The sequence below is a fragment of the Equus asinus genome, chromosome 14 (genome assembly GCF_041296235.1).
Source record: "Equus asinus isolate D_3611 breed Donkey chromosome 14, EquAss-T2T_v2, whole genome shotgun sequence".
Lineage (NCBI taxonomy): Eukaryota > Metazoa > Chordata > Mammalia > Perissodactyla > Equidae > Equus > Equus asinus.
In genome coordinates this window covers 47,740,610-47,764,825 of record NC_091803.1, presented here as the reverse complement: position 1 = coordinate 47,764,825, position 24,216 = coordinate 47,740,610, and the positions used below count along the sequence as shown (strand labels likewise).

The 24,216-nt window shown below is 40.0% G+C and overlaps 1 protein-coding gene across 1 annotated transcript in view; it reads left to right on the top strand.

Moving 5' to 3' along the window:
• Nucleotides 1-24,216, top strand: part of LOC106836248 (ATP-binding cassette sub-family A member 17-like) — a 113,601-nt gene that overhangs the window by 9,417 nt on the left and 79,968 nt on the right. Inside the window, exons 2-6 of the mRNA XM_070485181.1 lie at nucleotides 9,447-9,708; nucleotides 16,523-16,650; nucleotides 17,861-18,020; nucleotides 19,518-19,777; nucleotides 24,066-24,182. Coding sequence (XP_070341282.1) covers nucleotides 9,447-9,708; nucleotides 16,523-16,650; nucleotides 17,861-18,020; nucleotides 19,518-19,777; nucleotides 24,066-24,182 — 927 coding nt within the window. The remainder of the gene's footprint in view (nucleotides 1-9,446; nucleotides 9,709-16,522; nucleotides 16,651-17,860; nucleotides 18,021-19,517; nucleotides 19,778-24,065; nucleotides 24,183-24,216) is intronic.

The following is a 24,216-nucleotide window of genomic DNA, read 5'->3' as shown; positions in this document are numbered from 1 at the left end:
TCTTTTCTGTCATCAGCAGCACTATTGTTAAGCTAAAGCATCATATACATCCTTAACATCTGTAACAGTGGGTGATAAAGATGCTAATGACCTATAAGAAGCTCTTACAGCTGTGTGTGCACAGAGCTAGTTCCTTGAACCCATTTAGCCAGTTATGGTCTGGGTAATAAAAAAATTGCACATATTTCTAATTGATTTTTAATTTATGTGGGGTTTTTTAAATTTCTAATTTAATAATGAAGGCGTTTAGGATTAAGAATTTTCCTGTTGATACAGTTTTGTCAATACAGTTTTTTTAAATAGACTTTATTTTTTTAGAGGAGTTTTAGATTGCTATTGACCTCCTTTTCATATGGTGGACATTTTCATCCCAAGGATGATTTGAGTGCACACTTTTAAGTCAGAATTATACTAACAACGATGAATTTCCATCCAGAAAGTATTTTCGACAAGAACTCCACTAAGCTAATTGCGGTGAACCGTATCAGTACCCCAGTCATTGTTTGGAGTCAAGGGCCGAGGCTCTTGAAGCAGTAAACTGAGGACCTGAGAAACGTTATCTGTGGTAAGAAACAGAACTCTATGGCTGCTATCAAGACTCAATTCCTGTAGTTGGACAGAGTATCTGGTTTTAGTTTCTAGCCTAGGGAGCCAACATAATGTAAATTGACTGTCAGCTGACTGATATTTTACTGGAATTTTATTTTCAGAAGGGAGAAAAAGTTAATAAACAAAGTCCTGTAATTGCTCAACCCCTGAGGTAATCCCTAGGTATTTCCCCAAACCACCCCAATAGGAAGCAGGCTACTGAGGTGCCACAGCTGCTCAGAAGAGGGCGTTGACTCTAGTTCCCTTCTCATGAGGGCCATAACAAATGGTGGGTACAAACAGTTTTCCCTCTTCCACTGTATGTTAGATGACTTGGGTGGTCATATTCTCATTTTTTAGCCCAAAGTGCCAGACCCTGGGGAGTCACATCTAGACCAGAATGAGAGGAATGTTTATTGCCCAGACAGCCTAGCCTTGATCCTGGATGCAGAAACTGCACAAAACCTAGTAGATCTTCTTTTGGAGAGGGAGCAAGTATGTTTTATGTTGTACATAAATGCCTTATTATACTAAGCAGAGAAGTTTTGAGATTTTATATGCAGGAAGGATTTCTTTTCTGGGCAGCAAAGGAGGTATACTTTCTCTCTCCCTTTCTGCTGGTAATAGGAACCTTCTTTGTATGCGTCTATGTCTGTGGGGAGTAACCATTCCATGTGGTTCAGGAGGTGCTGACCCCTTCTCCCTCATTTTCATTGCCCACCTGCCACCTGCCACCCTGCTGGGACCCCAGCTAAGCCAAGCAGAGTCCTCTTGGGAAATTAGCTGGAGCTACGAGGAAGGAGACACTCTTCTCTCTGGGATTTTTGCTGTAAGCCTAGAGCTCCTGGGGTCCATCTTGGCTCCCATGTGTATAGAGACTGCCTGACAAGAGGACATAAAGAGGAAAGTAGAATAGAGAGAGACAAACCCAGGTTACATTATTTGAACACTTGGATTCTGCTGTGTTCTGTAGTTTATTCCACTTTGGACTTTGGGTTATGTGTATGTGAGCAATAGATCCCCCCCCCCCTTTTTTTTTGGCTTAAGCCAGGTTGAGTTGGACTTCCATTACTTATAACTGAAAGAATTCCTACCTGGTATTTCAATTTAATTTCATGACTTGGACTAGGCTGGTAGAAGAGATAAGGAAAGAAGTGAATGGCTTTGAGATATATTTCAGAGACAGAATCATCAGGACTTACTGATGGATTTGATATGATAGTTAATGGAATGAGATGAACAAGATTTTTGGCTTAAACACCTGGTATAGACTTACGACTCACTGAGCTGGATAGTAGAAAAGGCGTGGAGAATAAAATCAAGAGTACCTTTGTGATTAGGTTTGAGATGCCTGTTAGATTCAGTGCCCACTGCAGCGCGTTCTTATGAAAGTTGCCCCATTATTTGGAATAATTTCAGCACTGATTTCATTTTATCCTAATTTTTTTCAAGAAGGTTTTATGAGTCTGTAGATGTTTGCATGCCTGAAAATGCTTGCCTGTTGGCTTGGCTGATCATAATGCCCTAGAGTTGTGCTCTTTGCATCCTTTGAGGATATTTCTGTACTGTCTGCCGACGGTCTCTGGGGAGAAGACTGAGGGAGGCTGGCCTGATTTTCTCCCTCTGGTTAGTGATTTTGTGTTTTTTTTTTTTTTTTTGCTTTGATTGCCTGTAGGAATTTTTCTTTATTCTTGAAGTTCAGTGATTCACCAGGATGGTCTCTAGTTTTACACTTCTATGTAGGTTTTTACTGGTATATGTGGATCTTTTTTTTAATTTTTCAGATTCAGTTATTCCTTCATTTGAGATGTGTTTTCTTCTAATACAAACACATTTACATAGACTTTTTTTTTCGGTTCCACTTATGCCGTTTGCTATGGACTGAATTGTGTTCCCCCTAAAATTCATATGTTGAAGCCCTAGCCCCCAATGTGACTGTATCTGGAGATAGAGTCTTTACATAATTGAGGTTAAATGAGATCATAATGGTGGGGCCCTAATCTAATAGGACTGTGGTCCTATAAGAAGAAGAAGAGAAAGCTCTCTCTCTCTCTCCACCATGTGAGGACACAGTGAGAAGGTGGCCATCTGCAAGCCAAGAAGAGAGCTCTCACTGGAACCTAACTATGCTGGCACCCTGATCTCAGACTTGTAGCCCTCAGTACTGTGAGAAAGAAGTTTCTGTTGTTTACGTTCTGTTGTTTAAAATATTTGTTATAGCAGGCCATGTAGACTAATACATCATTCTCTACTTCAGAAATACTAATTATCTGCATTTTGGATACCTTTTTATCTTTTCTATCTATAATTGTATCTCTATTTCTTTTGTCTCTGTCCTTTTTCTTTGCCTTTTATGCGATATCCTCAAAACTGTCTTCCATTTAATTGTTTGTCTTCTGTAATGTTGGATTTATTCCTTACTATTTCTAGCGTATAGATTAGTTCTTCAGTCTCTAGTTTCATCTCACTTAGGATGAGAGCTTAATTTCTCTTTCAAAACTCATTTAAGATTTGAAACATTTTGTTGCTTCAACACTATTGCCTGTATTTTAATTTACTGAAATTTTTAAAATACTTAAATGCTGTAGGGGCCCTGCCCTTATCCTCTCAATCTGATCATTATAGCAACACTAGATTTCCACTGCCAGTACCTCTATGTCTTTGCCTGAGGGCTTTGTCTTCTGGACATGTGGCAGGCCAGAAGCGTCTGAGAATTAACATCTGGGGGAGCAGTCCTCAATTAATGTGTTATGGCTGTAGGCAGGAGTCGGTTTATAAATACCCCAGCTTCCTCACCCCTCAGGTGGTACACCTTTCAGGTTTCTGTTCTACACTGACTCCCAGGGATTAAAGTGCAGTTACCATGCTGGTCAGATAAGCTTCTAGTGGAAATTCAGCTAAGTCAATAGGTAATGCATTTGCATAATTGAAAATCAGAAGAAAGGGCTTATGTCCCTGGTCCTATACCCTAGGAACCCTTTTACTAGTTTCTTACTTATCCTTCCAATGTTTTGTTTTTTAAAATATGTGAATGCATATACTTATTCTCCCTTTTTATTTAAACAGTAGCAAAGTATATAACTCTTCTGTACCTTCTGTTTTTCACTTAAAATAAATGTGAGGAAATAAGTTAGAAAAAGAACAGGGACAAAAGAAATAGAGATAAGATTATAGATAGAAACGATAAAAAGATATCCAAGATGCAGATAATTCATATCCCTGACATAAAGAATGGTGTGTTAGTCAGTTCAGGTTGCTATAACAAATACCAAAGACTGGGTGGCTTAAACAACAGAAATTTATTTTCTCACGTATATCCTGCAGATCTTAGAAGAAAGCCAGTAATAGAGCTCTTCCTTTATTTGAAGATTGCATATTACTTCCTTGTTTAGATATGCAGTAGTTTATATAATAATCCCCTATTGATGGATACTGGGCTGTTTGCAATCCTTTGCTCGTATGAACAGTGCTGCAGTGAATAACCTCATACATATGTCACTTCATACCTGTGCAGGTGTGTCTGTAGAATAGAGTCATAGAAGTGGCATTGCTGGGTCAAAGGGCTAGCAATAATGTTCTTGTAGAAATTCTGAATAGTTGCTGTGTTGCTTATTTTCAGCCCATTTTTTTTCCTATCACAGTCATGTTTTTCCCGAATATAGCATAAATGGATTTTCCTTAATCCCCTCCCTGCTTATCCAGGATCTGTTTGAATCCTGTCTTTATAATTGAACTTGCGGCTGATAATTCATAGTTTGTATTTTGTTGTGATCATGTAGAAATGACCGAAGCCTTTGTTTTGACTACATTGCAGCCCAACTTTTCTCTCTACCCGGGCCTGCTTCTTTCACTCTTCGAAAGTACTGATTTCGAGAGTGCTTGAAATAAACAAGTAAACTTCTTGTGCAGAAATCTCCATCTCAGTGTTGGCACTTTGGTTTTAAAATGCATTTCCCTGATAACCAGATAGATTGAGCACTTTTTCATATGTTTATTAGCCATTTGGGTACTCTCTTTTGGAAATTGTCTGTTCAAGTCTCTTGCCTATTTTCCTATTGGGATGTCTGTCTTTTTCTTAGTGACTTTTAGGAACACTTTAAATATTCTAGATACAAGTCCTGTGTCAGATGTATGTATTGTCAATATCTTTGCTCATTCTGGATTGCATTTTCTCTCTTATGCGTGTCTTCTGTGCAACAGAACTTCTTAATTTTTATTTATTTTATTTTTTAAAACTTTATTTATTTATTTATTTTTTGAGGATGATTAGCCCTGAGTTAACATCTGCTGCCAATCTTCCTCTTTTTGCTGAGGAAGAGTGGTCCTGAGCTAACATCTGTGCCCATCTTCCTCTACTTTACATGTGGGATGCCTACCACAGCATGGCTTGCCAAGTGGTGCCATGTCCACACCCGGGATCCGAACCGGTGAACCCAGGGCCACCGAAGCAGAATGTGCGAACTTAACCACTGCACCACTGGGCTGTCCCCCTTAATTTTTATATAATTCAGTTTATCAGTTTTTTCTTTATGTTTAGCGGTTTGGAGTCATGTTTAAGAAATCTTTGCCTACTTCAAAGTCATGAATATGTTTTCCTATTTTTTTCCTAAAAGCTTCATTTCTTTACCTTTCACATTTAGATCTTTATTATGTCTGAAGTTGATATTTTGTGTATGGTGGGAGGCAGGAGTCAATATACGTTGTTTTCCACGTGGATAGCCAATCAACCCTGAACCATTTATTGAGAAAACCCGGCTTCCCTATGTCCTGCAATGTCAGCTTTGTTATAAATCAAGTGATCATATATCTGTGGTCTCTTTCTGGGCTTTTGTTCTGTTTCATTGGTCAGTTTGTTTATCCTTAAGTGTATCTCTTTTGATTCTCATTTTCTACCTTGTACTATAATGTTTTCCTTTGTATATATTATTTTCTCTTACGAGGATTACTTTCCACTAGTGAGTTCCATGAAGATGAGCTTCATTACCGATTGATCTTTTTATGATAACATTTGCCCAGACACAGCACCTTCAATACTGATATTACTTGAATGCATAATTGCTGGTTGTTGTACATTCACAAGCATCTAAATAAACTTCTTTTAAAAGGAGCCATCTATCTGTATTATCACAAATTTTAAAAGATGCTTAGTATGAAAACCTGCATCTGCTCTTTATTTTTCCCCTATCCCATTTCCCTGAACTGTGACTGTGGTTGGAGAAAACCATGTCTTCTCATTGTCTCTGGCTATTATTTTTCATCTGTGTTGGGCCAGTAATGAGCCAAAATACCTCCTAATCTAGATGGTGAGGGTTAAGGTTGGCAAATTCTAACACCAACTTCTAAAGAATTAAATATGGAGGGGCCAGCCCTGTGGCCAAGTGGTTAAAGTGCTGCACGCTCTGCTTCGGCCGCCCAGGTTTGTGGATTTGGATTCCATATGTAGACGTACTCCACTCATCAGCCATACTGTGGAGTCATCCCATATACAAAATAGAGAGAGATTGGCACAGATGTTAGCTCAAGGCTAATCTTCCTCAAGCAAAAAAAGAAAAAAAAAAAAGAGGAAGATTGGCAATGGATGTTAGCTCAGGGCGAATCTTCCTCACCAAGAAAAAAACCCGAAAAATTTTTTTAAAGGATGAAATGTGGAGTGTTTTGGTCAATGGATATTGTTCCTGGTTCTTCACTCTTTCTTTGTGTTAAATTTTATGTCCATGCCCTTCGCTATGTGACTTTGCAGTGCCTCCCACTAGAGTAGTCAAGAGTTTCTTTTCCTGTTGCATTGACATTGGGCTTGGCTGTGTGATTTGCTCTGGCCAGCAAAATGGTTAGTAAGTGTTGTGTGAGCAGAAGCTTTAAACCTATTCGTATGGTTTGGCTTGACCTCTTGCTATTAGAACAACACGCTCCAGCTAGTGGCTGGTCTGAGGGGGATGAGGAGACACATGGAGCAGACCTGTATTGGTTTGCTAGGGCTGCCATAACAAAATACCAGGTGGTTTAAACAACAGAAATTTATTTTCTCCCAGTTCTGGAAGGTGGAAGTCCAAGATCAAGGTGTTAGCAGGTTTGGTTTCTTCTGAGGCCTGTCTCTTCAGCGTGTAGGTGCCTGCCTTCTTGCTGTGTCCTCACATGGTCTTTTCTCTGTGCCCATGCATCCCTGGTGCACTTTGTGTGTCCAGATTTCCTCTTCCCATTATGACACCAATCAGACTGGATGAGTGCCCACCCTAACAGCCTCATTTTAACTGAATCACCTCTTGAAAGGCCCTGTCTCCAAATATAGTCACATTCTGAGGTGCTAGGGGTTAGGACTTCAACATGAATTTTGGAGGGATACAATTCACCCCATAACAAGACCTGAGGACAAGTGCAATTAATCCTAGGGGGCCAGCAGAGCCACAACTTGCTGAAAGACTCATGAGCAGGAAATAAATGCCTGTTGTTGTGGGCTACTGGGTTTCGTTTGCCATTTGAGATTTTAACAGCAATAGCTGGCTAATATAAATGTATCATTACACTGACTCTTTTTGTTTATTAAGGTGAAATTCATGTAACATATGATTAGCCGTTTTAAAGTATACAATTCAGTGATATTTAGTGTATTCACAATGCTGTTTCTTTAGTTTCTTACATGCAATGTCAGAGATGCTTTAACCTGAGTAAAAATATATGCATTTTTGTTTCCTCACTGGAAGAATGTTTTTCTAGAAATGCAAATCTCATTGTAGTAGTATCTGAAAATTAAAGTGTATATTTCACTTGGGAAACAAAGAATGAAAAGAGAATTGACTACTATCCAAAGTATTTTTCTTTTCTTAGAATCATGTCTGCTCCAACCACATCCCTACAAAAACTGCATACCCTTTAATTATTTATTCATTCGATATTTACTGAGTGACTATCATGTGCTGGCCCTTCTCTTATGTCTGGGACTTAGTGGTGGTGGGAAAAAAAAAAAAACAGGGCCAGACCCAGTGGTCTAGTGGTTAAATTCAACATGCTCCACTTTGGCAGCCCAGGTTTGGTTCCCTGGCGTGTACCTACACTGCTCTGTTAGCAGCCATGCTGTGCTGGTGGTCTACATACTAAAAAATAGAGGAAGATTGGCATGAATGTTAGCTCAGGGCAACTCTTCCTCAGCAAAAAAAAAAAAAAAAGGAAAAAAGACAAAAAAAATTCCCGGCCTTCATGGAGTATACGTCCTAGTAGGGAAATCAGATTAAATAAGGTAAATAAGTAAATATATACCATGTTAAATAGTTTAAAAGTGCTAAGAAAAAATGAGCAGGGAAGACTTATACAAAATGTTTAATGTTTTTGAAATTTTATATAAGATGATCAAGAAAAACCTCATTGAGAAAGTGACTTTTAAATAAAGATCTGAAAGAAGTAGGAGAGCTAGCCATGTTGATACATGAGGGAGGTGTGCACTTGGCAGAGGAAACAGCAAGTGCAAAGATTTTGAGGCAGAATTATGTTTTGTCTGTTATAGGTTAGCAGCTAGGCCTGCGACAGAAGACGAGGGAGAAGGAGGGGGGAAGTAAAGTAGCTGAGATGAGATGAGACGAGAAAGCTAACAGGGGCTACACCCCATAGAGCTTTGTAGATCATCACAAGGCAAGGCTCTTCCTTGGAGTGAGATGGGAGCCATTAGAGAGTTTTGAGCAGAGGAGTGGGCGTGACCTGACTTGAACAGGGTCACTCTTATTGCTGCATGATAAATGGATCACAGGGTGGCAGGGGCAGAAGCATTGATTCCACTGGAGAGTCTATCGCAGAAATCCAAGCAAGAGATTGGGCTGTGTGATGAGAGCAGGGTGGTGTGAAAAGGATTGAATTCTGGGCATATTCTGTAAGTAGAGCCAATAGGGTTTCCTGACAAACTGGGTGCAGGATGTGAAAGAGACGAGTCAATAATAACCCTGCATAGCTCGAAGAATGGAACTGGCATTAATTGAGGTGAGGAAGACTGTAAGATGATCTGTTTTAGAAGAAATATGAGTAGCTCAGTTTGGACATGTCACATGGAGATGCCAAGCAGGCAATTGGATATTGGAGACTAGAGTTAGAGGCAACGTCAAGGCTGGAGATATAAATTTAGAAGTCATCAGTGTATAGATGGATTTAAACCCAAAAGACTGAGTGAGGTCACCTATAGAGTGAGTGTCATTGGAAAAGAGAAGAGTCCACAGATGGAGCCCTGGAGCACTTAAATATTTAGAGGTTGGGGAGAGGAGGGGGAATTAGCAAAAAAGACTGAGAAGGTACTGCTAGAAAGGAAGGAGGAAAAGTAATCCAGCATGATGCTCTGAAAACTCAAGCTTTTCAAGGATGACAGGGTAACTCAACATTTTTGTATTATGCATAATGTTTCCCCCATTTGTTCCCCAGCTAGTGGTGACCCCTCCTCTTCAGTTATAAAAATGGCAATGTTCAGGAACTTAAAACTTCTTCTCTGGAAGAACTTTATCTTGAAGGTGGGTATAGTTATCTGTGGGGAAAATGTGAGTCTCCTTGGAAGGGGCTGAATGTTGAAGTTAAATTGGTTGCTAATAGTGGATTAAAGAAAAAAAGAACTTTACTTGTAAAGGGGCCCTTTTCTGCAAATGTTGCCATAGTAATTTTGTTAACCCTAATTATTAAAGATGACGTTGTTATTGCTTTCTAGCCATATAGGTTAGAAAAGTTAAAAGCAGATATTTCCAACTAATTCTCATTCTATTTTTTCTTTTCTGTGTGTTGTGCAAGGAGTCTGGAAGAAATTAAAGGGTTCTTAATGGAAGAACTTTTGCCACATAGCGGCTTATGCTTGTGTTCTATTTTGGATTAACATATAGCTTTCATTTTTATTTTAGAAACGGAAGACTCTGGTAACAGTCCTTGAAATCTTGATGCCGTTACTATTTTCTACAATTGTAATGTATCTTCGTTTCGCTAGTTTGCCAAGAAAATACCCTGCTACCAATTACCGTGCAGTTGATGTCACTTCACTGCCAGAATTCTTCCATCACTTTCCTGTGGAAAATAAATTTCAACTAATTTATATCCCTTCCCAAAGTGAAACTTTGAAGACTATCATTGAGATGGTGGAGCAAGCCTTTGATGTTGAGTTTGAAGGTTAGAGATAAACATGGGATAAGGATAGGGAGGGCATTTTTATAAAGTATAGTTTGAAGTTTTTTCCTGAGAGTTCTTACTGTAGTGATTCCAAATCTGGGGTCTCCAAATTCTAAAGAATCAGCAGAGGTGGTAGTTGGGGAAAAGCAGCCACAAGGCATTTTTATTATTTCAAGCAACACGCTGGAGACTTGTATAGTTATGTCACGAGGCTTCGAGGCTAATTAAGATGTTAAGTATTTGTTTTAACTCACTATAGTGACACTGGTTATCTCATATTAATCAGAAGCTCTGATTCTCAGTTATAATAAGTCTCTAACGAAAAATGGAAAACGTTCAGAGATTCTGAATTAACCTTCTAACTGTCTTCTCTCCATCTCCTCTTGTCCTTTTCTAATCCAGTTTCTACGTGGAGCCAGCAAGATCTTTAAAAGATCAGTAGGATCTGGCCAGGCTCCATTGTACTGAGAATAAACAGACCCTTCTCCAGGCTCTGGCCCTGAGTTCTCCACTTTCTTACCTACTTCGGTCTTCCTTGTGCTTCCACACTCTGGGCACGTTGCCACCATTCACTTCCTAGAATCTGTGAGCTTTTCCTCCCGTCTGACACAAAGCTTTGCCCCAGCCCTTCCTGTGGGTTGCTCCTTCTTAGCCTTCAGGTTTCCGCTGAAATGGCGCTTAGGAAGGCAGCCAAAGCGGTTTAAGGTTTATTACCACTGCCTTTTCCTCTCTCACAGAACCCTGTTGGATATGTTAGTGGCATTTTGATAAATGTGTAATTACTTCTCCACTCCCTGCTTTCTGTGCGCTGTCTGCCTTTCCCTGCTAGGCTCCCCCTCCTTAAGGACAGAGGACCCTGTCTGTTTTGTTCATCACTGGGCCTGTGACAGTGCCTGGCACACAGTAGGTGCTCAATACATAGTTACTGAATGAATTCTTGCAGTTAGGTAGATAAAAATTTTCAAAATGTGGAGTCTGCAAAATGCAGAGTAATTTGTCGGAATTACTATAATTGTCACACACGCTTTTGAAAAAGTATTCTCATAATACTTTAATAATAAGGTACAAAGTGAAAAGAAAGAGTTCTCTCTCAGCTCTGAGTGCCACTCAATGGGGACAATTCTTTTAAAGGCCCTCAGTGGTAAAATGTTTGGGAACCACTGTTTTGAAAGTTATGCTTTATGCTTGCATAGTATCCTAAAATACTGTTCTAATTCAGTTACCTTTTATAAATATAAGATTATGAAATAAAAAAACAAACAGAGAAATCTTCTCTGGGGAGGTGATAAGGTAGTTAAGACATGATGATAAAGAACAAGTCATGCAAAATGCAAGCATGACGGGTTTCAGGAGTCAGGGGCTATCCAGTTAGGGGGGCAAGTGGCCAGGCCCTGAGGTGTTTGAGGATCTGAAAGTGATCAAGCGAGGCTGAAGTAAGTTGAGAGAGTGATTTGAGATGAGGTTTGAAATGTCTGTAGAAGCCACATAATCCAGAGCCTTGCAGGCCTTATTAAAGTGTTAGGGTTTTCTTCTACGTGCAAAAGGCAGCTGTTGAAGGGGTTTAAAGAAAGCTTAGGTGATGTAATTTGTTTTAAAAGAGATTTCAATGGCTGTTTTCTGGAAGAGTGATTGGAAGCGGGTGGTATTTGCAGACATTCGGGAGGAAAAAGATGATGAGGGCTTGAATTGGGGAGACGGAGATATGTAGGTGAATTCAAGATAAATTTTGGAGTGAGAAATGATTCATCTGAAGCCCTCCTGCCTCTTTTGGACCTTTCTCAATTAGTAGCTTCTCCGTCTCTCTAAATATTCAGTCTTTCCATCTGGGCTGAATTTCCACCTCACTCTCAAATGAACCTCAATCACCTCCATTTTAAGAGAAAATATTTCCTCTTGTGTCTTTTCTTTAAGATCCTGCCTCAGACTATGTATTTTCTTGATAAATGTCTTGAAAGTTTATTTCTATTACTTCTCACTCATTTCTTAACTCATCATAATCTATATTCTGTCCTCAGTACTGTACTGATATCTGCTAAGAAAATGTCATTGATGACTTGCTAATTACCAAATCCAGTGCTTTCTTTCCAGTCTTTATTCTGTTTGTCCTCACTATAACAGGGATTATTTCAACCACTTCCTCTTTGGAATTCTCTTTTGCTTTGAATCCTGTGATACTGTAATCTTCATCTATTTCTGCCTTTCTGCTTTCCCATTGTGGTCTTATTTGCTCACTTCTTGTCCTCAAACAGCTTCCTGCCTTCCTTTCTTCCCTTTCTCCATACTAAAAAATGATACATGAAATGATACATTGTTTAAAGTAAAAAGTTAAATTGCCATCCCAAATCCCACTTCCCAGAAGCATCCTTTATTAATGATTTGGGATGTATTTTTCTGAAATTTAAATTTTAAAAAAAAAGCCTTAAAATTTACAATAAATATAAGAATTCTTTGCATTAAAATTTTCAAACAGTATAAAAAAATAAGGAATAAAAATTAAAGCTCCATCTTCGTGCCATTTCCCTAAGCAAATCCTATACCCTAGAAGTAACAATGAACAATAGTTTGAAAATTCCTTCCAAACTGTGGTAGACATCTGTTTTTCTTTTCTTCCCAGCATCTATTCACCCTTTTGTGCACAGCCTAGTTCTCCCTGAGGGCTTGATCTGTCTCCCACTCTCAGCCCGTGATGACTCCACCCTGGGCGCTGGTATAACCTGTGTCTACACAGTCTGCACTTGGCAGTCCCCTTGCTATGGTGATTGTCCAGGCAGGACACTTAACTCAGTAAGAGTCAAGGAACCACTAAGATTTTTCCTGGGACTTTCTGGGAAAGAGATTATTGCTGTTCCATTTCTGGTAATATGACAGACTAGGTTATTTGGACCAACCCTCCTGTTGAAAAACAAATGCTGGATAAATATTAAAAACATGTTCTTGAAAACATTAAAGAACTAGCTAGGTAGTAAGGAACTATCAGACAAAAAAATCTAGGGTAAAAATATTTTATTTCTTGATCCAAGAAGTAATTACTTGGATGTTAATTTCATAACTGTTCATAAATAGAACATTTGTGTTTTGTATACCTTCCAGTATGTATGCTATTTTTCACAATTTAACCAAATGTGTGTGCATGTGTGTGTGTGTGTTTAAAAAGAACCTAATATATATATACAATTGAATATTACTCAGCCATTAAAAGGATAAAATCGTCCCATTCACAACAACATGGATGGACCTTGAGGGTATTATGTTAAGTGAAATAAGCCAGATAGAGAAAAACGAACTCTGTATGACTCCACTCATAGGTGGAAGTTAAACAGATAGACAAAGAGAAGTGATTGGTGGTTACCAGGGGAAAGGTGGGGGTTGGGGGGAAGGCACAAAGGGTGAAGTGGTGCAACATGACTAACAATAATGTACAACTGAAATTTCACAAGGTTGTAGACTATCATAATCTTAATAAAAAGTTAAAATAAAAAGAAACCAAATAAGGCTAAGGAAACAAAAGAACCAAAAAAAAGATAATAATAATAAACCCCATATATAGGAAAAAAAGGAAAATTAACTCATAACCCTATCATCCAGATATAAGTGCTATTTAAAATGTTGGTGTACACCCTTCCTGCACTTTTTCTAACCACGTAAATAAACAGAAATAGGATCATTTTGTGTAAACTATTTTGTAGTCTGCTTTTTATTTACTATGTTGTTAACATATTTCCATAGTCTTAGATATTTTCCTAAATAAAAAATCTAGGTGAAAGAAAGAACCCAAAGAAGCCAGTGGAGTCCCTCAACTGCTATTGATGAAACATACATCATACTAGGGGAAACTGAGCTGTAGTTTTCATAGCCTTGTAAGGCACAGAGGGAAAGAAGAAAAAGTCAAGGCCAATTCCAGGTGGGATGTCTCATGGGAGACCATCTCCCCATAAAGCTGGAACTCCAAATGCCTATACCCTTAGTGTAAGGTTGAGCCAGAAGAAAACGTACCTCAATCCCACTCCTGAGGGACTGCAAGGAAAGTTGCCTCAGAACTGAGCACAGCAGCAGGGGCTCCCATCCTTGAGATCTGTAGCTCCAATTCACATCACCTGGTTGTCCAAAAACAGAAAACCTCTTATACTATGGAGTGAGACTTGGACTGAGACAGACAGTAAAAACAGAACTAGAAAGGTTTCAGATCGTGGAATTGTTAGTCTCACATTATAAAGTCACTATGTTTACTAGATTTAAAGAAATGAAAGACACCCGGAAAGTATTTGTAGATAGCATGTCACTATAAACAGTCACCTAGCAGATTTGAGGGGGAAAAAATGAAACAATTTCTAGAAATGAAAAATAATCAAAATGTAAAACTCAGCTGAACATAAAACTAGTGAAGTGAAAGATAGATCTGAAGAAAAGTTGAAGAATGCAACTCACAGAAAGAAAAAGACAAAATATGGAAGAGAGGTTAAGAGACATGGCCCTCATTGTTCAATTCAAACTTTAACTGGAAAGTCTATAGTCCAGGAACTGCTAGCATCTGTCTTAGGACATCAAGGAAATAATGCTGAAGAAAGAAGAGAAAGAATTTAAGTCTTGATCACGCAACTTGAAACCAGGATCAAATCTCAAATGTTGTGGATCAAGTGATTGTTCTTGTTTAATGAATGGGCTTTTTTTCTGGTAGAAAGTTAAAGTTCAGTTTCATCGACAAGCCTTTCAAGATTAGCTTTCAACCTTTTTGCGGGGGAAGATGTAGAACAGCTTTTACTTTAAAGATAATTTATCCCACTACTAAGATGTGATTCTTCTAGGTTCTCTTCTGAGTGCCTCAAGTGATCACCAAGGACTCTCCACACTGGCTGGTCAGAACTTGCCTCCTGGTCTTAGGTAGGCTCAGGGCACCATTTAGTTCGTACCTCCCTGGTCACCCAGGCGGGGTATATCTTAGTATTCTTTAAAGGGGTCCTCTGTGCTGATTTCTAGGGGTATTTCTCTCCATAGTCTTCTACTCTTTGGAACTCTGCCCTGCAACTTTCAGCCACTTCAGACTCTTTGAACACTAATCCCTATCTGTCAGCTTAGCTGCATGGCTGTGTTCTGCATGGGATTCCCTGCCCTGTTCTGTGGTCTGAAATGTGCCTCCAGACAGAAATCCAGGGTAATCTTAGTCATCACCTTGAATCTCAAGAATCATAATGCTGTGCTACTTATTGTCCATGGTCTGAAAAACTTGATTCAGTTTTTTTGTCCAATTTCCTTGTTATTTATGGTAGGAGGGTAAATTCAGTCTCTGTTACTCCATCATAGCGAGAAGTATAAGTCATAGACTTTTTTTTTTGGAGGAAGATTAGCCCTGAGCTAACTGCTGCCAATCCTCCTCTTTTTGCTGAGGAAGGTTGGCCCTGAGCTAACATCTGTGCCCATCTTCCTCTACTTTATATGTGGGACACCTGCCACAGCATGGCTTGCCACGCGGTGCCATGTCTGCACCCGGGATCGGAACCAGCAAACCCCGGGCCGCCAAAGTGGAACATGCGCACTTAACCGCTGCGCCACTGGGCTGGCCCCATATATATTTTTTTAAACATACAAAAAAATTGGCTTACAGAGATTGTGTCATGATGGGGAAATTGGGGACCTGTGGTAGGTGAATGACTTCAGCATTTAACTTTTAGTATCATTCGAATCTTTTACCATGTGCATACACTATTTTTTTCAGTTCTAGTTCGTAAAAAATTCTCCTTAGTATTCTCAGAGACAGCTGAGAAAATATTGCCACTCCAAAGCAAAACCAGACTCCTATGAAAAGGAAACAATGACAGAAACTGAAAGGGGACTTGGAAATTAAAAATGACTATCAAAATAACTTTCATGGAAGTAGTAGAATAGACATGTTTGAAGTCCGAGTGGTGATCTAGATGATAAAGTCAAGGAAACCGCTGAGATGTAAAGCAAAAGGACAAAGAAATGGAAAATATGAAAGACAAGGTAATAGACATGGAGACCAGATCTGGAAGTCCCACCTTCATCTACTGGGATTTCTAGAAGGAAGAAAAGGAGACAACTTGGGAGAACAGCAAAGCAATATGGAAAAGATTTCTGAAAGAACACCTGTGTTTCAGATTGAACAAGCTCACTAGTTCCCAGCAGGAAAACAAAAGAGGGCAAACTTGGACACAAATTAGTGATGTTTCTGAACCCAGGGATAAAGGAACAGAAATCCTACATGCGTTCAAAGAAGGAAAACTGGTTACCGACAAAAGAATTAGGCATTACATTCAGCAACAGTGCATGCTAAATTATGGAGTAACACCTTCAACGTTCTGAGGAAGAATTATTTTCAAGGAGGATCCTGTATTAAATCATCAGTCAAATGTAAGGGCAGTTGATGTAGAAATTATTTCTCTCATCAAAGCAGCTGAATTTCTTTGTGATTTTGTTTTCCGCTTTTGTTTGTTATAACTGTGAGGAGAAGGCTGAAATGGAGCGGGAGATATTTCCTCATTAACATGGGCAATTATTGTGTCCCCTCGACTGTAGCCCTAAGCACTGCCTAGCTAGGAAGAACTGGAACACAAGAGCTCTCAGAACCACACAGAAATTTAGACCATTAGCATTTGACTTTGTATTCCCACTGCCTCACATAGCTCCGGGCATCTTGTATGTGCTCGTGTGTTTGCAGAATGCATGAGTGAGTGAATGAGGTTTGCCACGCCTTAGGTGAGAAGCTGGCAGTCCCATATCTCCTTAGGTAGAAAGGGGGTGGTTGGGCAGCATTTGCCTTCCCACCAGCCACTCACTGATTAGATATTTCCCTCTGTAGTTTTAGGCTATTCTTCCGTACCTTCATTTGAACGTTTCATAATCGAGGATCCCAAAGCTTTCTACGCATTGGCTGGAATTGTTTTTGATCATAGTTTCAGTGACAGCAAGGAACCTTTGCCACTTGAGGTAAGAACGTCTTTTCCATAACAAGCTTATCGCGCTACCCAGCCTGGAGCATGAGTTCATTAAGGAGTTTTTTTACGGGAGCTACCCGTCTCTTTCCTCTGTGTTAGCTGACTGTCTCTTACTTCTGGAGGAGATAAGAGAATGCTCCTGATTCCACATCTTACACCTTGGACTTTGAGGTCCCTTCCAGTTTTCAGATTCTTTTAAAGAGAAGACTTGTTCAGAGCAAGCCTCCATCCTGAGAGTAGAGGATGGCATTTGTTTAGTTGCTTGATTACAGAAGCAAGCTCCAATGCCAGACTCCATAGACTTGAATCCCAGCTCTGAACTTACTAGCTTTCTAACCTTGGGACAGCTACTAACATTTTTGGGCCTCAGTTTCCTTATCAGTGTAGTGGGATTAATAATATAGTTCCTAACTCAGAGAGCTTTTGTGAGGATTAAATGAATTTTGGGCTATAAAGTGGTTAGAACAGAGCCTGGGGAACAGAAACATTTTCCAGAAGGATTAGTTATTGTTGTCATTATTACTAATCTCACAGATTTCAGATCTGGTAGTTCAGATCTTGTTTGTTTAAGGAAAGGCAGTATTTTAAACATAGGAATATTTGGTTTCTGTTTTGGGATGGGAAAACCACTAATACGTAGCTTTTTTTTGTGCTACACAGTCTATCTAATGATTAATTGTTAGAACTTGCATGAGATGTTGGTAGATGGAGACAGATATGTTAATAAAATAAGCAGCAACAGTTTGCAAGCAATTACTAATGCCAGGCACATTGCAGGGACCATCTCACTTGATCCTACAGTGCCTCTGAGGTAGGTACTGTTAACATCACCTGCATTTTACTGATGAGGAAACTGAGGCAAGAAGATTAAGAACTTGCCCAAAGTGCCATGGCTGTTCAGTAGGAGATTTGGATTTGGGGTTTGGATCTGGTTGGTCTGGCTCCAGAGCCCATGCTCAGAACTATTCTGCAGCTCTCCCTTCCTGAAGGGGGCTTAGGAGGCCCTTGTCTTTTTCCTGGGAAGGTTGCAGCAGAATGCGGGGAAGACCACTGCTGCAGTGTGCCCCTCAGAGGGACATCTGCCAGTGTGGGTGCCTTTACTCCAGTCACAGCTGATGTCAAGCACACCTTTGCTCTGTCCTGTGCCTTTTCTGAGTTTCAGGATCTCACGACCGAATTTGTTTTCTCTTTATATTTCATAGGTTAAGTATTACTTGCGCTTCAGTAGCATTCAGAGGAATTTTCAAGTCTCGATGGCAATATTCCAAGATGATGTAAAAGGCTGGAGCACATCCTTTCTTTATCCTCCTAATCCAAGCCCAGAACCCCGGAACTTTGACTATTCGGATGGGGGATCCCCTGGTGAGGAAGCCTATGTGTGTTACCATGAACAAGGCCACTTTCATCCTGCCGCATGTATTTGTGATGCCATTTTTGTTGTTTTTACTGTCTGAACACTTGCTAATCTAACATTTCAGAAGAGGTTGAAGGAGTTACATTTAGAGTGGCATTCAGTAAAATGCTTACATTCTAGAGTAAGTTAAACCAGAAGTTATGCATTTGATTTTGTAATGACATTGAATTGTTTAAGGGAAAGATGGAAGCATTTTACAGGAACAAGAAGTACAAGTCCCTTCTTTATGTTTCTGTAGGTATTAACTTTTCTGTTTATAAAGATGTATATATGCCTTTAACTATCTGCAGACTACGAGTAAGTAGTGGGACCACACAAGAGACCTGCTTGTCCTGTTTCCATTACAATAAGAGTCATTTTCCTGACTGAGGCCCATGAACCTCTCCTGAGGGACTCACTCTCCACTTCACTGTAGATTTTTAGTCTCCTTCTTTATGAGGGGCTTATAGTGACCACCCTCTAGGGAACTAACTGCTCTTAGAAAATTAAGCTGACAGTCTGCACCTTGTTGTAGATTGACCACACAATTGACTTGAAGCCTTGGGCCTGCAAGCCCACCAAGTGGAAATCCAAGTCCAAGGGTTTATAGTTTCATGTGATTCTAGAAAAGATATCAGTAGTTCTATGGTGGAAATTCTCCTATATACAATCAAGAATATGTAAGGTTCCCAGAGTTTTATCATCAACAATTTGTTCCTCCCTTTTTCATCCTGACAGATGTAGGGGTCTGCCTAGGTCTAGACCATCAGAAGACCTTAGTCACCTATACTACAATGCCGACATACCCCACCCGAGCTCTGCCTGTATGGAGGGCTGGTAACCCTTGCTTGGAGGTGGGGCCATTGTCTCTTAGAAGATCCCAAAACCAGGGATCTTTGCCTTTCAACCTAATTTTCTCCAAATTGACCTCAGCACACCACCTATGCTATATTGAAACAAGGGTTGCTTATGGTAAAGACTGCTTTTGAGGCTTGACAGCAAACAGTGACCATAACCCTCAGGCTACAGTAGTGACAACTCAGAGACAGGTCACAGCAGGTAAGAGGGGCTGTGTCTCCTGAGTGCTTTGAATTTAACCATCTTGTATGTGCTGGATGATCAAAACTTCAGAACAGGCACTGTTTCCCTGAAGCCTGAGTACTTAGGGGAGAAGATGTGGCCCCACCCTGGAAGATTGTTGTATTGGATATCCCTTGTTAGGTCTGTCCAGGACTTCTTTACCCTATTTTCTAATAAAATATGCCATCACTCAGCCACAGGGATTCCACTGTGACTTTCTGCTCTTTCTTCCATATTGTAGCATGTGGACTATAGGGATGCCTTTCCTACCCCTGTCTGTATGTCTTTATGAATGGCTAACCATGATCCATCTGAATTATCAATTGTTTTGCATCTTCAGTCTTTCTTAATCTCTTATGCTTGATATCCACTGTTTTCTCATGCAGGATACAACAAAGAAGGCTTTCTGGCCATCCAGCATGCTGTGGATAAAGCCATCATGCAGTACCATGCTCACAATGTGATGACCAAGATGTTTGAGAATCTCAGTGTGCTTGTGAAGAGATTCCCGCATGGAGCCTATGTCCAGGACAACTTCTTCCTGGTCCTTCAGAATGAGTTCCCTCTTTTCCTGCTGCTCAGTTTCATTTGCAGTGAGCTCATCATCATCAATTCCATTGTTCTGGAGAAAGAGAGAAAACTGAAGGTAACTCCATCTACATCAGATGTATGCCTCTCCCAGCACAGGAAAGTATGAAGGCTGCTAATGAAAAATGACCAGAATAGGAATGAGGCCAAGGCAGGTAAGAGGTTGCTTAGGTATCAGAGCAACCTCCAAGGTGAGTTGAAACTTGAATGTTCTTTCATCGTTTTAAGCTGCTTGCAACTTAGGTGCATCATCAGTTGTTATGACATGAATCTTTGCATTGAGAATGTCCAGCCTAGTGGTTCCCGATTCTAGCACACTGCCTCACACATGGCAGGTGCTCAGAAATGCTTGTGGAATGATTAACTGATAAACACACAGGAGGGGAATAATCATCCAAAATTAACTCCCTCTCATTTTGCTGTAAGGTAGACAGGAAGTGTTCTCTAGGAAGAGACAACTTAAGACAAGGTTGGTCCTGCTGTTACTCTACTTTCTGTTCTCCCATGTTTCCCTACTCTCTCCTGTTACTTCTCTCCTCACTTTTTGCTCTTTTAAAAAAATCTTCTCACTCTTTATTTTTCTTCTCCTTTTATTGATTCTTATGACTATATATTAAAATAGACTGCCAGTGTCTCCCTAGCCATGCGTGGCCTTGACCAATGATGTCTGGTTTGCTCTGTCTTCTTGTGTATTCAGTCGTAAGGAACAGTCTAACTGATGCTGCCTGGTGAGGCTGCCTGTGGGAGTACGTTAACATGGTGGAAAGGCAGGGGGAACTGGCTTTCTGCTGTGATGGATGATAGTGGGACAGTGGCCTAGCTGGCAGGCCTCTCCACCTGGCTCTGCACCAACTGAAAAACCCCTAGGAAACTAGAAGCTTCTGGTGTGTTGTTGGAATTCCCTTTTAGTGCCCAGATGTAGGAGGGAGATTTCTCTTTCCTGTTTGTTAAATTGTCTCAGCAACAAATTGGTGGAGGGAAATGTTTGCACTTGGGTTGTTGAATTATTCATGTATTTCCCATGTCATGCTTGAGTCTGCTCTGGACAAATATAAGTTAAAGAACACTTTTTAAAAACTTAAAAATAACCACCAATTTAAAAGTATTTAAAAGTAGGACATATAACTTCTAAAACACTGGAGAAAATTTTAAAAAATGTAGTCCATATACCAAAAGAGAAAACAAAAGAAATCACAAAAAAGCAGACAGAAGAGAGAGCATAATATTAAACAAGATAGAAGAAGACCAAACATGGCAGTTGTAATAATAAATGTGAGTATGATCACTTCTCCTTTTAAAAGAAAGAAATTAGAATTCTTCAAGAAACAAAATCCAACTAAAACAAAATGACATAAATATGCTGTTGTTAGCTGACTTAACAGTACTTGAACGTAGTGCTTTCCACATGCTGGGCACTCTCTGAAACACTGTTGGGCCTTTAATTCATTTCACCCTCCTAGCAGCTTGCGCTATGTTTGGCCTTCCAGATCCACTCTTCACTGTTCTCCACCTTGCTCTCTGCCCTGAAAGCTGACCTGCAGGCATTCCAAAACGTGCTCCCACTGGAGGGAGCCTGGCAGGACCTCAGAGGAAGGAAATAGGAGGCTGAGATCAGGGTTTTCCCCCTGATCCCCAGGCCCTCTCCCTACAGGTCATATTTGGGCTCGATTTGTCCCTTAGCTGAAGGTCACTGTTTTCCAAATGTACCTTGCTCTACAAGACTCTTTCCCTTCCTGGGTTCTGGTAACCTCTCTTACTTCTCACCCTTGGGCCCAAGGGTGGTAATAACTCTGTAACCACTAACCCTAGGTTTCTGCACTGTCCTGTAGGCTTTCCCATCCCTGTGCACGCACTTGTAATGAGGCATATTATAAACAAGCTCTCCTCAAATTATTCTGATTTGAGCATAGTATCTGTTTCCTTTAGGGACCCTGACTGATGCACAATTCTATGAGATAACTACTACTACTGTTCTTTTTTAGCAGAGGAGGTAGACTGAGGCACAGAGAGATTAATAACGTCAAGATGACTTTATACAGGACAGTACGACCAAAAAACAAAAAACAGTTTGTATTCTCAGGTGAAGAATATCTCTCCCTAAGCAAAGTAAAACAGATTTCTGATAATTAAGCTCAGCTTTTCCAAGTGGAATCTTAGATGAAATATGCCAGAGAGAAATACGCTCTATTTCTGCTGGACAAATTGTCTGGAAAAGGTAGTCCACTGGGGAGTTCTAGAAAAGCCTTTAGCCTTGGAGGCTGATAGGATTGATGGGGTTGGCTCTTCCTTTCTATTCAGATAATAGCCTGAGACTCAACCCAAGCCTTTCAACTCTTCATTGGTAAGGACCCAGGAGCAGGTAAGTTATATTCCAGGAGGACTCATTAATATGGGATCTGTTCTCTAAGGGAGAATGCCCTGACAGTGTTTGTCCCTGGGACCAAAGTGGGAGAATTGGGAGGAGGAGGGAGCAACTGGTGTCACTTTCTTCTCTGAACACAGAATACAACCAGGATTCTGAGAGCTAGTCACTACTTAGATCTATTTTTGGTCTGTTCTGACTATGTAAATGGTAAGCAGGATTAAAATGGATTATCTTTAATTTAGAAGCCGCCTGGACCTCTTCTCTGACCCTAGCATAAGCTCTTCTCTCTAGTTGAATAGGTCCTTTTTCTGTTCTTCAAATAGATGCTAGAAACTATTCCTCCTGTAGGTGGGCTGCTCTGGAATGCCCTCCACTTGAAAATTCATATTGCAGTTCACCTCCTTCAGGAAGCCTTTCTAAATTCATCCATCTTCCCAAAATATTTTGTTTCCACCTCCATAGTATAGATGGAGCTTTCTTAACTGATCTCCATGTAATCAGTTCCCAAATTAACTGACACTCCATCACCTCTGTAAAGCTTTCTGATTGGAGCTCTTAGCACACTGCAGCTAGTAAGCTTTCCTCTAGTACACGGAGGCTTATCTCCTCTCATCTGCTGAGTTCTATGCTTATCAGAGTTTGTTCCTAAATCTCTTTGTACCTGTACTTGTTCTAATAATTTTTAACTTAATTAAATATTATGTAAATGGATGAAATGGACTGGAGTTGCCTTTGAAAGTTTAGTTGACTGTTTTGGAAAGATTCAGTAAGGCAGCTCTCTAAGAAACATGTTATAAATTTCATGTGGGTGAAACTGCTGTAAAATTTGGGGAAAAAATTATAAAAACCCAAACAGAGTCTATACTAGGTTGCTTCACACCTGTATTTGTATCCTCGGTTCACTTTCAAGACTGTGATCCTAGAATGAGGATCAAGAGAAGAGTTTGTGCTCTGATGTCAGAATACTGGCACATGTTATACATTTATATGTTATAAGTGAAAATAAAATTGTAAGTTATGTGTGTATCATTTTTGTGGTTCCCCGCTTTAACCAACTTGTTTTTGATTCATCAACCTACTACCAGTTCCTATCTTAAAAAGGTTATCCCTGTACTTAGAGTGTGGAGTAGACAGCGTTGTCATCTGTGTGTTATCTATGTATTATTATATATGTATCTCCAGTACTAGTTGTGAACTTTTGGAAGGCAGTAGCTCTGCCTTTTATATTTTTCACTTTTCTTGCGTGGTACTTAGCACAGTGCTTTGCATTTATTCACTTATCAAACATTTATTAAGTGACTTCTATTTGCCAGGCATGTGCATTAGAGATATGGATATAAATGACACAGTCTTTTCCCTCAGGTGATTCATGGCAATAAAGCCAAATGTTACAAAAGAATCCCCAGTGCTAGGGTAATGGAATGTGTAGATGTTATGACTATGTGGAGGATGGGAAAGCTGACCAGAGAAGGTTTCACAGAGCAGGTAACTCTTGAACTAGGTTTTGAAAATCAAGTAGGATTTTGCTAGGTGAAGAGAAAAGAGTCGGAACAACATGTGTAAGAAGGAAAAACAGGCGTAGAAATCATGGCATGTTCAGTGAATTGCAGGAAGTTTGTGTGATTACAGCATAGGATACCAAGGAGTTTAGATTCTATCCTCAGGGCCATAGAAACCATTCACTTATAGTAGGCATTCAATAAATGAATGAACTAACAGTATACTTACCATTGCAAAAGAAGAACAATTTTAACACCAGGCCTATCTCCACCATATCTAGATCAGATAAATGCCACTCACTGGTTTGTAGGTCTCTTTCCAACCCACTCAGTCTCCATCGCCCCAACCAGCCACCTCTCCCCAGGACACACGTATGACCCTTCATCCCAGTCTACCGGGGTTTCCGTAATAGACAGCTAAAGCAGACCAGTTGGAGCTGAGCACTCGAATATGTAATGTCTGGTTCTTTGTCTTTTTCTAGGAGTACATGTGTACGATGGGACTGGTCAACTGGCAACACTGGGTTGCTTGGTTCATCATTTTCTTCATTTCTGCCTTCATTGTTGTTTCTTTCATGACCATTCTCTTCTGTACAAAGGTACATGTCTCTCTCATCCTTCATGATATCCTAA